The sequence below is a fragment of the Mastigoproctus giganteus genome, chromosome 6, assembly GCF_048544385.1.
Source record: "Mastigoproctus giganteus isolate SK-2022 chromosome 6, ASM4854438v1, whole genome shotgun sequence".
Taxonomy (NCBI): Eukaryota; Metazoa; Arthropoda; class Arachnida; order Uropygi; family Thelyphonidae; genus Mastigoproctus; species Mastigoproctus giganteus.
The window spans coordinates 10,645,900-10,658,896 of record NC_143580.1 but is presented as its reverse complement, the minus strand read 5'-3'; the positions used below and the strand labels follow the sequence as shown (position 1 = coordinate 10,658,896).

General features: G+C 34.1%; 3 protein-coding genes across 5 annotated transcripts in view; 1 reads left to right on the top strand and 2 right to left on the bottom strand.

Moving 5' to 3' along the window:
• Window positions 1-1,649, top strand: part of LOC150083907 (eEF1A lysine and N-terminal methyltransferase-like) — a 58,045-nt gene extending 56,396 nt beyond the window's left edge. Inside the window, exon 13 of the mRNA XM_090375590.1 lies at window positions 1,375-1,649. Coding sequence (XP_090231716.1) covers window positions 1,375-1,649 — 275 coding nt within the window. The remainder of the gene's footprint in view (window positions 1-1,374) is intronic.
• Window positions 1,650-2,401: 752 nt separating this feature from the next.
• On the bottom strand, window positions 2,402-2,731 carry LOC150083906 (putative CENPB DNA-binding domain-containing protein 1). The gene has a single exon (XM_090375586.1). The coding sequence runs from the start codon at window positions 2,729-2,731 to the stop codon at window positions 2,402-2,404; it is 330 nt and encodes a 109-aa protein (XP_090231712.1).
• Window positions 2,732-4,095: 1,364 nt separating this feature from the next.
• LOC150083905 (epidermal growth factor-like protein 8) overlaps window positions 4,096-12,997 on the bottom strand; it is a 113,611-nt gene continuing 104,709 nt past the window's right edge. For 2 of the 3 annotated variants that reach the window (XM_090374945.1, XM_090374947.1), the window contains 2 exons: window positions 10,562-10,778; window positions 4,096-4,782 (listed from right to left, as the gene is read on the bottom strand). In XM_090374945.1, the coding sequence (XP_090231071.1) occupies window positions 4,733-4,782; window positions 10,562-10,778 (267 nt within the window). In that variant the 3' untranslated portion in view covers window positions 4,096-4,732. The remainder of the gene's footprint in view (window positions 4,783-10,561; window positions 10,779-12,997) is intronic. The other variant, XM_090374946.1, reaches the window with a different exon arrangement.

Here is a 12,997-nt window from a genome sequence, read left to right as displayed (position 1 = left end):
TTTTTTTTTTTGGGTTGACTCATGACTCCAAGATGATTACAGCTTTGAATTTAAAAAATGTTCTTGTTTACACTCCAAGTCAGAGCTGTTTACAGTAAATCACAAATACAATAGTTAATCATATTTAGTCACATGGGCTTGAACCACGATCTACTCAAAGAGCATGTGCTATGGCACTCTTTCTCCTGACCACTCAGCTTCGTCAGTACGGTGGATTTATTTACCACTTGGCACTAGTTTGGAATGGGCTATGTTCAAATCTTGTTTCAGGAATTCTTAAAGACCTCTTCAGTTGACATTCTAGTTAGCCGATGTCAGAGTGAGGGAATAGTAGGGCTCTCTCTCTCTCTCTGCAAATTATTCCAGGTTTTCCACTCCGCCAGACATGCAAATTGAATGCACTTTTATATAGATATGGTATATGATAAACCATGTGAAGTGCTACACTGTGACTAAATCAGTAGCACCAAAAATTCACAAACAGTAGTTCTATGGATAAAACATTCTATTGAAATTAAAAGTGCAATTAACTAAACTCATAAGGAACATGTTTAACAAGTAAAGAAGACTTGTTGGATGCAGTAAAAGTTCAATTATCTGGAATAGCTGAGAGAAATAAGGTCTTCCAGATATTCTGTTATCTGAATTTTGAATACAGTAATACTATATAATATAAACAGTGCCTAAATTAGGCCAGAAGTGTTCTGATTGCTAAATTTCCAAAAAAGGTTTTCCAAATGGTAATATGATCATTGCTGATTACAGTTCAAGCACGTTTTTAATAATTGATCATTTACACATGGTCATAATTGATCATTTGTAAATGGCAGAACCAGTGATAACTGTTTGAATCTGTTAACTAACCCTTTTGGCAAAAATATATTTACTCTTGTTTCTGTTACCAAATATTACCTTTCTGATAATTAATATTTTCCATACTCACTGAATTCCACCCTTGATCATTGCCTCCATGATTTTCCCTACTACTGAAGTTAGACTGACCGGTTTTGGTGATTTCCCACTCTTAGAACCGCCTTTATATATTGGCGATACATTGGTACTTTTCCAATCCAAAATAAGGGGACTTTATTTGAATGCCAAATAAGTGGATTTTTATTGTATGTTTAAAAAGAGAAAAAGAAATTCAAAAATAGTGATGAGCAGATACTCGCATTTCAAAATGCATATCATAATTAAAAAAAAAAAAAAAAAAATGTTGAAAGTGATAACACAGTAATTGCTAATTAGACATTAATTTGTAAACCCAAAGCAAAAGAAAGATTAAAGATATGTTTTCCTATGAAACCAGACTTATATATCACCCTGCCTATAAAAAATCACATTGTCATTAATATAATGATTTTATTTCTTTAGGTGTGGCAGTTCTGAATATTGTATGCCGTGACCAGAATTTAAGGTCAAAGGTCTTTGAAACTCTAACATCAACATTTGGATGTGTGTACTACAAAAAAATCCCAGAAGAAGTTAATGAAATAGTGTTTGCTCTGTCTTCACAGTCATCCTCTGACATCCCTTCCTGGCTAGAACGTAACTTATCATCTCTCGTGAATAAACTGAAAACTAAAGTAACAGAAGCAGACTTAGTTAATGTAACAGATTTAATGTCATCTTTACAAGTTTCTAGGTAACAGTAAAAATATAATTTCCAAAGGCATGTAAATAGTTTGTGTTTTATCCTAAGATGTTCAACATTGAAGAAGAGGCGGGGGGGGGGGGGACCAATTCTTGGATTCTCTGAAGAATTCTGAAGATGCAGTTGTCAAGCAGAGAAATAATGAAAGTGGAAACTTTTTGTGTTGAAAACCACTTTAAAAAAACCTAAAATAAGAATAGCTTAAAAGTGTTTTGTTTTATTTTGCTTTCTTGTTTATTTTATTATTATTTTTTTTTTTTCAAATTTTAATTTGATGTTAAAAGAACTCATAAGAATACTTATTGTGTTGTTAATTTAATTTCATTCCTTTTTTTTTTATAAGTTGTCTTATTTTTTACACCAATCTTTCAACATATGCATATTTAAATTAAAGCTTGTAAAAATAAAAAGCCAACAAAACAGTTTAATATCAGATATAATAACACTGTCCTTTATAGTCCTCGTATAATATATTTTGTTGAAAAAGTTTCTTTCTTTCGGTTAGTTTAGTTTAAAACAATATACAGGTAGGACTCAGTTTACGCTGGGGTTAGGTTCCTGAGATTTCCAGCGTAAAATGAAGCGGCATAAATTGAAGCAAAGATATAATTGGAACATATGGAAATACGTTAGGTTGTGCTCCAAGATTTTCAGTAATCAACACAAAATATGTACTTGAAAAATGTTTTATTTTGTGAAATTTACATATTGAAAATTGTATAATGTTTAAGAAAAAACAAAGAAAATTCACTGCTTAGTGCTTAGGGTTATGTTGTCGATCCACAGGACAAGCAGCTTTTCCATTTTTTCGACTGTTTTATTCTGGGAATAGGTATAGTAACAGGATCCTGCACCAATATTGACCGCTGATTGGGAAGATTGCTTTGTGGTCTTAGCATTTTTCATTATAGTTGTTACAGTTGATGGTGCTAAATTGAAGGCCCGACACACATCTGACCGAGTTTCAACTTTCTCCATTCGCCGAATAGCTCCCATTTTTTCTTCGATTATCAATGATTTACGTTGTTTTTTAGTCTCTTGTCCAGATGCACTTGATAACACACGTTTTGGGGGCATGGTGGTAGATATGTACAGTATCTGTATATGAAAATACGTATTAATAAAAAGAAGCATCCTGTACTCTAGACACCAGTGCATGTTTGTCAGTTCACTTGCAGTTCTTAGTCCGTGATTAATGTAATTTGCTTTTTCTCGTCGCATTTTATATTCCGTTTTTTTGTTTAATTATTTAAATTTTATGCCATAGTTTATCATTTAGTATTATAGTTTTATTACAATGTTGGGACCATCTGTGTCTAGGAAGTCGGACAGAGTCACAAAGTCGTCGTGATCTATGAGAGGCGCAGAAGTGAAGCGGCGTAAACTGAGTCCTATCTGTATAGGTGTGTGAAAAATTATGACTCTCTCGGTCATTATTCCAGTGTGTAGTAATTGTCTTGTGTCGTAGCTTAGCTTTTGAAAGTCTTAGTTCTCTGCCTAGCAGTAATTATTACTGGGAATGAGGAGCTAAGACTCTCAAAAGCTACAATAGACCGTAACTTCAGGCTTATGTAACAACTAAATAATAACAGGAGGACTATTTCCAAATATTAAAATAAAATTTCAAGTTTATTTATTTTTTGTGATAAAATATCATCTCAGCATTGGAATGTTTGTTTGGCATAACACACCTAATGTGCACAGTGTCACTTTGCAGTAGCTATTATTTTCACTTTTCTCTCTAGGTTTCCCAGATTGGTCACATCATCCAAAGAAATTTCTATGTTTTTGACGGAGAAATGCACACTTATATGCCGAGTTTTGAACAGTTCCTTTCTAAGAGGGAAATGGCAAACCATGCAGAACATCAGGAATAGGTGCATAATCGAGTACCTCCACAATTCATGGGTTCAGTCAATTATGTTGTTCACACCAGGGAGCAACCCCTGCCTCGGTGGAGCATTGAGCGAGGAACATGATCGGTTGGACTCCTGAAATGTGGAAGTCCTCAATATCACAATATCAATGAATATGGATGTGAAAATGCATTTGATTAGAGGCAGTCATTCTACAATATGTTGAGCAGTTCAGAATGCAGGTGACTACCAGTAAGCCACAGTAATTGTCATTTTATTCATACTCTTCTAATTTCTGGACTGTATTTTATGCTGCAGCTGTTCTAATAACTAGAAACTTTTTTTCTGAAGAAAAGAAACCCCTTTGTCCTTCAGCAAGCATAATATCCATATTAAGAATCTATTAAGGCATTCATTTTACAATATAATATTTGGTTTTTGTGATGTTGAATTAAGGAAATACTATTGTTGAAGAACATTTTCCTTCATTGAAAACACTGGATTTTTCAGTAATGTGTTTTGTTTGAAAGCACAACACTCACAGTAGTCTGAAGAATAATTTTATCAATAAATTTATCCGTTACAATAATAACAGGTCCAGAACATGATGAATTGGCATTTTAATGAGATTATCTACAGTTGATTAAAAATAAAATGCCACATTGATGTGCATTACGTCTTAACTACTTATTAATGAATATTATATAAAACTATTTCTTTAAGAATATGCCCAACTTGGGTTCTCTTTTGTAAACACTGAATTACTTACCATCCCTTATGCTGGACGTGGTATGGTCATAAGTTAGAGTCAAAATGATGTGAAAAATCTCACTTTTGTGTCAGACAAGTGCAAATGTTCGGAGGCACATATAAACACTAAATGATGAGAGTTCAGGTTGCTTTTTTTTTTTTTTTTTTTTAACCTATAATATGTTTGGGTCTCCGTCTCTCTGCAGTTATATCTTCAGGATGATTTTCTTGCTTCTAAACACAAAAGGGTACATGAGACGAAGAAAGAGTGGAAACTTGTTTTCCAATCTAGAGATTAAACCTTTTTTTCTTTTTTTGCTTGTGTATGACATGTTAATTTGTAAACAATTCACTGACGAGACACTTCACAACCTATAATCAAAATGGCTGTTTTTCAGGTCAATATCTCGAAGCAAGAAAATATCAGTGTTTGCGTTCAACAACATGCTGATAAGGGTAGTGAAGGGTGTGGTCAAGATGAAGGCATGTATTTCTGACCTCCATTACCATGGTCACAGAGGCCTGTTGAAAGCATAAAAGAAATAATTAAAGGACACTACTCTAAATGTAGGAAGAAATAATGATAATTTCAGTTTATTTAGTCAAGTCATTAAGATACAAATCAGTAAGAAGTTACAATTAATATAAAATCAGGCAGATAAAAGTAAGAAACAAATTAAGGATATTATTTTTTCCATTGAATAATATAGGAAATATTATTTAATCATAGTAAGTATCTTTATAATCAACTGATGTCAAAATTTTTCTCAGATGGTGGAGCATATGATGAATTCTAAGGGGAAGAGGGTGGATGCAAGATCTAATTTTCAAACTGTGTGGAAGAAAAGAGGTTGAACTAACTTTTGGATGGGAAATGAAAAACTAAGAAATATATATTACGCAAACTATGTACTTCACTATAAATGTAGCTGTGATATGCCACATCATGAAACAGGCCAAAACCTATGTCCAGCTTAACTTCTGTGGTTGGAACTTATAAAAAAAAAAGTAGAAATCTATAATAAGATATCCAAATCGTAAATGCTGGAGAAGTTTCCATTTATTAACAGTAAATATCTTGGTTTATCTGTACTTCCCTAAGATTTTGTCCAAATTAATAATAAACTCTCTTCTTATTAACCGAGCATGCAAAAAAAATAAAATCCAAGAGTGTGCACATTACTGTATGTTTACCCATTTAAAGCACATAGACTGAAAGAAATATATGAAAATAGTGCACTTTATAATTTTATTCTTCTGACACTATATTGAATAATAAGAGCAAATAATGTCTTTAGTAATAGCAGTCTTATTATCCAAAAAAAAAATTACTCGCAGACTAGCCCATCTTTAATGAAGTGATGCAGAGCAAGAGAAGTTAAAGCCAACACCAAAACTTCACAAAATCAACATAGGCATGGACACCGCATTTTGTATGCAAACGTGGAAGAATTAAAGAATTTTTTTAGTTATAGTTTTCCAATTAAAAAATAATGAATGGTGCAGATCAACACTGAATATCATACTGGAGAAAGACTAAAATTCACACTGACAATTCTAACAGATATTTTAAATTTTAAGTTTATTTTTTGGCTGATGAGATGTACAAGGTGTATCTGTCAGAGGGTTAAAATAAAAACATTTTATTAGTAATTGCTGAGAAACTTTGAAAGAAAATAACTGTAAAGCTATATTTAAAATAATTAAATTATTTATTATCAGTACTATCTGATATTTAATAATTGTTCTCAATGAATTTTAGATGCAAAAATTTACCACTTTACCTTGGGTAGAAATTAAAATATAAAATAAATATATTTTATATATAAAAAAAACTTCTCGTCCTGCTATACTCTTTCCTACCTTCCAAGGAAATCCTAAAGGATGGGACACCATTTAAGTTCAGCATCTGTGAAGAACAGAGCTGTGGCCAAAATATCCTCGAGGTTGTTTTAAAATGGGCTTGGCTGCACTACCTGCAGGGCACCAGATTATTTGTAGTAGTGATGCTCACAGCTTCCTGTAGTCATCGTGACTGTTTGCAGGAATGAAGACAAAAGTACTGGAATTTCTAATTTTTTGTGGCAGTGAAATGTTAGTTTTACTACTAGCAAAATTCAATTTTCCATTTAATGTTTATCAGTGGAAGAAATTGTTTTGCATGCTGCTTATTTTATTTGAAAGTTATAGTTTAAGGAAAGTACCTTTAGATTTCTAAAAAGAAGACACTGAAAAAATGCTAATTCTTGGCCCTGAAATGCAGACAGTTTTGCCTAACCATTGTGCTAAATAGGCTATATAGCCCAGTGGCACCAACTTGTTAGGTTGCCTTCCTCCTGTGTGTTTTTTTTATATTTTCTGTTTTGTTGTTTTTATTTGTGAACGATAAAATCTATATATGTATTTTTAAAATAAATATCTAGTATTAATTGCTAAAAATATATATTCCACTAACTATAAGACAGTGCATCATGACATTAGTGGAAGGCATCCAAATTCTTTAAAATGGCTCTGAACCTATAATAGTCAACAATTAATTTCATCAACAACCAAAGGAATTCTTTTGGTTGTTGAATTCTTTAAATCAAAAATTTTTAATGATAAATTTTATCAGAATTAGAAAAAGCAAACACGTTTTAGGGAATGGAATCCCTGTAAGCATGAAGCTCAGTGCAATTGCATTATCAGCACTTCCTTCCAACTGGTCATGCTTTCACATCATAGGCATCCTCAAATGGGTCTCTATTGAACCTACCTCACATCTAGTATTACTTTTTCTGAACTACTGTTAACTCTGTACAAGTTTTGTAGACCTAGCTTAGAAGAACATTAAATTCCTACTATTTGCATTTTCTGTCATTATTTCCATATACATTATTCTTCTAAACTAGAATACAGGGGGTCCCTGGTATCTGAGTATTCATTATCCCAGTCCCCGTTGTTACGAGGATTTGAAAATTAAAGAATTAAAGGAAGCCCTTGAGAAAATTGACCAAGCACTTGAATATTTTTGTGAGAACTATCCTCTTCGTGATCAAAAGTTAAGCATGAAATTAAAGACAACGAAATGCTAACACGATTTTATTTGAAAAATACGGCAAAAAAAAAAACTAACAACTCTGAATTAATTGTTTATTCATAAAACTGAAAAATAGTGTTAACTTCAATAAACTTTACTTAACCTTACATTGTTTAATATATTATAATAAAAACTGTCTAATAAAATAATTGTCTCATTTTTCAGTTCCTTCAATACATTTTTCACTATGTACAAGCACATAATACACATTACGAAAATTTGGTCCCTGTTTTAAGTGGAATTTTCTGGAACCAGTTATCCTCGGATAACAAGGACTCCCTGTATATACTTCCTCCACTTCCAAAGCTGTTAGAATTCACATGAAAACCAACTCGTTGAACTTTAGTGGCCAATTTTTTTCTTTTCTTTTTATATACCTTGTTCCCACAGGGCAGTCTTCCTCCACATACATTTCTCTATGTGTATTCTTTAAAAATCTCAATCTTCAGAAATTCATATCTCATGTTAATACTATAAGTTCATTGATCCCTTATTTCAGGTGTTGAAGAGGGATATTGTTAGGAATTGACCAGCTTGGATAGTTAATATTGAATTTTCTCTCTAAAATAATAGCCATTGTCAATCCACTGCAGGATGGAGGCTTCCTCAACAAGTCATGTTGAGGGAATGGCTGTAATCTCCCACGCTAGTCCATAGTATTGAGCAGTCAGGGGCCTGAACCCCTGTATACTCAAATAACAGGTGCTATTGTACACCAACTCCTGACCACTCGGCTACAGAGGTGCTATATGTGTATGTGTTAAAATAAACAGTTTAAACATGCCAACCAAATTCTTTTACTTTCACTTTCAACCTAATCAACAGAAAGAAGGCCTTGGGCATTGAGAAACATGATATGAAAAATTTCTTGTAATGACTCGGTCATTACAAGAAATCTTTTGTGACACTAAAATTATTTTTAATGCTCATAACATTTACTGATATTTCAGATGACCATATTGCAACAATAGCCATCATGTAGTATGTATTTCTCCAAATAGGCCTACAAGGCTGGGACAATTCATATCGAGCAATTAGACTTCACACCAGCCTTTATTTAAATAAATAAATTTCAATACTGCAACTAAAACACTTTATTTACAATAAAATAAAATAAAATTACAAGTATATAGAATAAAAATAAAAACAGAATTATAAGCTAAAACTGATGTGGTTTAATTTACAATAAAATATGAGATAAAATATAATGATAAAAGCGATAAAAACAGTGAAATAATAAACTAAAATACCGTAACAACTGTAGCTTTCGGAGACAGCGGTCTCCTTTTTCAACATCATACTTTTGCTGTGCGGCACATCCTTAAATAGCAGATTCACGGCACTCGTCACGTGGTTCCTCAAGAATATGGTTGGAATTTCCCATTTGCGCACCGGAAATGGCTCGGGAGCGCACTAGCTGAAACCGTTCATCTCTCCCAAGAACAACGGCTTCAAAGAGGGGATGTAAGTGTACACACCTGTCTCTATCAATGGTATTGCTAGCTGCCCCAATACCTAAACTCTCAAGCCATTTACGGTCCCAGAACCCCTATGCATGATCCGTGATGACAGCATCCTCCGGGGAAATTTGATGTTGCTTCTCCCAGAAGTGTTCTGCCATGCAGACTTCCCGTAATTTGCGGACTTTATTACATTCATATGCTCCCCCAGACGGTGTTTCAGTTGTCTCACCCACATAACACACCCCACAATCCGGGCATTTAATTTCGTATACCACCCCACTGTTGCCTTCTTTCATTATGGGGTCTTTGACACGGGATATCACTGTGTGCAACCTCCGTCCGGGGAGTTGCACACAGCATATCTGACACCCCCGAATTATTCGTGCAATGTGGTCTGAAAGGCCCGGATAGTAGAGAATGTATGCAGTGCTCACAGGGATGAACGGCTCATTACGGGTGGACTCTGCTCCTCTAATAAATCTGTCCAACACCCTCTGGGGGTAGCCACATTTCTTGAGGTCTGCCATGACACGAATAATTTCATTATCTTTATCCTCGGAGGTGCTACAGTGGGACCGCACCCTATCTATTAAAGCCTTGACAACACTATCCTTGTGTTGGCTGGCTTGTGCCGAGGTATAATGGGTATATTGACCCCGGCACATGGGCTTTCTAAACACCTCAAGAAATGCGGCTACCCCCAGAGGGTGTTGGACAGATTTGTTAGAGGAGCAGAGTCCAGCCGTAATGAGCCGCTCACCCCTGTGAGCAATGCATACATTCCCTACTATCCGGGCCTTTCAGACCACATTGCACGAATAATTCGGGGGTGTCAGATACGCTGTGTGCAACTCCCCGGATGGAGGTTGCACACAGTGATATCCCGTGTCAAAGACCCCATAATGAAAGAAGCCAACAGTGGGGTGGTATACGAAATTAAATGCCCGGATTGTAGGGTGTGTTATGTGGGTGGGGTGAGACGGGGCGACAACTGAAAGACTGTCTGGGGGGAGCATATGAATGCAATAAAGTCTGCAAATTACGGGAAGTCTGCCGTGGCAGAACACTTCTGGGAGAAGCAACATCAAATTTCCCCGGAGGATGCTGTCATCACGGATCATGCACAGGGGTTCTGGGACCGTAAATGGCTTGAGAGTTTATGTATTGGGGCAGCTAGCAATACCATTAATAGAGACGGGTGTACGCTTACATCCCCTCTTTGAAGCCGTTGTTCTTGGGAGAGATGAACGGTTTCAGCTAGCGCACTCCTGAGCCATTTCCAGTTCTGGTGCGCAAATGGGAAATTCCAACCATATTCCTGAGGAACCATGTGACGAGTGCCGTGGATCTGCTATTTAAGGATGTGCCGCACAGCAGAAGTATGCTGCTGAAAAAGGAAACTGCTGTCTCCGAAAGCTGCAGTTGTTACGGTATTTTAGTATATTATTTCACTGTTTTTATCGCTTTTATCATTATATTTTATCTCATATTTTATTGTAAATTAAACCACATCAGTTTTAGCTTATAATTCCATTTTTATTTTTATTCTATATTATAGCTTGTAATTTTATTTTATTTTATTTATTTAAATAACGGCTGGTGTGAAGTCTAATTGCTCGATATGTAGCATGTATTGATCGTGATTTGTAAAAATAAAAATTTGAACTGAATTTTTTTGTTGGAAAGTATCCAAAAAATTGTTCTAAAGGATACTGAAACCATAATAGCAAAATTGAAACTACCATAGAGGAATACTCACAATTACCTAGTCGCTCTTCTAGCATGGATATCTGCTCACTGAGAGAGTTGATGTAGTCCAACGAAGTTCCATAACTGGAGTGATATCCTTGAGTATCGTAACTTCTATCACCTTTTTCTTTTGTTGGTTCAGGATGGTCAGCCATTTGGTCCTTAAGCTGAGACACTGATGCAGTTAGTGTATTCACCCTGTGTTCTAATTCTGTCATATCGTGTTCCTAATAAGCAAAAATTTGCAGGGTGAAAATTGGTTCAGTCTCACGATTATGAGCTATATTGGCTTGAAAATACTTGAAATTATTAAACAAATTTGTAAGATCAGTCCCAGTTGTTGTAGGATGACATACACAAATGATATGCAAGTTTGCAAGTTCTTTGGTTTTAGACCAGTTGTTTTGCCACCAAGGAAGACCTGCAAAACCAGGACTGCAGCCTTCCAAATTCTCTTAATTTTAAATTTAGTTGTGTTACTTAACCCTCAAGTGGAGACTTACTCATTTGTGACGCTAATACAGACAGTTTGTCTTCTGACTGCTTGAACTTTCACTTTTATCAGTTATATATATATATATATATATATATACACATGTTCAAGCTTTAAAAACTAGTGATTTGTGTTTGATAGCTATCTGAAGAGAATTTCGCTTTGGAATAGAAAATTTACTATCTTGGCATAATTTTCAGTCATAAAAACAGGGAAGTCAACAACATGAATTATACAGTTTTTATTTAGTACAAAATCAAAATATTGATCACAAATTATGTTAATACTGGATGTAATGAAGCAATCCATTATAATTATATTTTTAAAAATTAAATTTTTTTAGAAAAATGAAATGAACAGAATGACAGGAAATTTATGGAGCTTTTAGGGTGCAGTTAAATCATCTTGCCTGCATTCAGGATGATCTAGTTGGAGTTATGTGGATGCATTTTATTAAAATTTAATGATCCTGGTCACAAATTACTTTACTTTGAGAACAGGCAAAAAGGTCACAAAAAAACCATTTAAAAAAAGGTATAAATCTCTTATGTAAACACCAGCCACTCACAGATGACTACATAAATTGATTCAGAGGTGACACTTGTGTAATCTGAATTACACCAAAAGTAATTGTAAATGATGTAGCCACAATCATTAGAAAGTACTAAGAAAGATTTAATTCAAAAGCTTCTAAAGAGTGAGTGTGTTAAAGAAATCTGTAAAATTTCTAAAAAAAAAGTCATCTCACAGATGAGTAGGGAGAAGGGTTAAATTCAAATTTCTAGTTAATGTAGACACTTTGGAGTTATTTACAATAAATTACCCTTTATATTTCATGCAGAGAAGCATTTATTTAACTAGTTTATTCCACATGCATATTAATTAAGCTCTCAAACAGTTATAATAGAAAAACGTTAGATCAATTATGATTATTTAGTGTGTCTAAATTTACTCAAAACTAAATTTTAACTTAAAACTTTTTTTTTAAGTGCTTCAAATAATATTTCATTTGGAATTTTATGTGTAATCCCAATGAAAAAAGCACTACAAATTTAAAATGAGTAAAAAGAAGTCAAATATTTCTCAGTGGAGACTCAATTACACGATTTGGCTTTGAGTATATCATGAGACAGTTAGGTGTCAGCTAGGTTTGTAGCCATGTGAAAAAATAAGATTAAGAAGCATTGTATTGCTCAAAAATTTATAATTAAGTACGTGTACAAGTGACAAAAGCTAGGATTACTGCACATGAAACAACTGGGCACCAGCAAACATCCATAATGAGATTCTAAATTCCAAAGGACATCCTAAATCTGAACTATTTTAAAGCATTCATAAAAATTATCTGTATATCACCATGCATTTCAGTAGTATATATTGGTTCTGTTTCTGTTGTTTACACACTAAATGCAGAAAACATTAATTTCAATGGGCCATGAGGTTATTTGATTTTTTTTGCCAAGGTAAAAAAGTTTCAGAAACATTAATGTAACATATGGAATGGATACAAAGCCTTTTGACAGAGTTGAAGCACGATACCATGTTATGTACACAGTCACAGGAAACTTTGTGCTCCCTCAAATAATTAATACCGAGAACTTGGTCTTAGCAATAGTAATGGAAAATGATGCAAGGAAACAAGCTGGTACAACATCAGTGTTAAAAAAAAAAACAAAAAACTACCCACTTCATATGTCCATTCCTCTAATAATTTTTCTAATGCTTCTTAAAATTTATCCAAACTCTCCACCTCCACAACACCAAATAGAAGTTTGTTCCAACCATCAACATCCTGATTGATTGTTGTTGGTCTTATGTGTAATTTGAAGACACAAATGCCCTTATCCATGTTCTGCCTAAAGTTGTTAATATCTTTTTTAAATTTAAAAATATATGATCGTAATTTAAAATAGCAAGAGCTTAAAATGCCAAGAATTATGACAGAAAATATAT

Coding starts and splice junctions, on each gene's coding strand:
- LOC150083906 (XM_090375586.1), bottom strand. CDS start 2,731: ATGCCCCCAAAACGTGTGTTATCAAGTGCATCTGGACAAGAGACTAAA.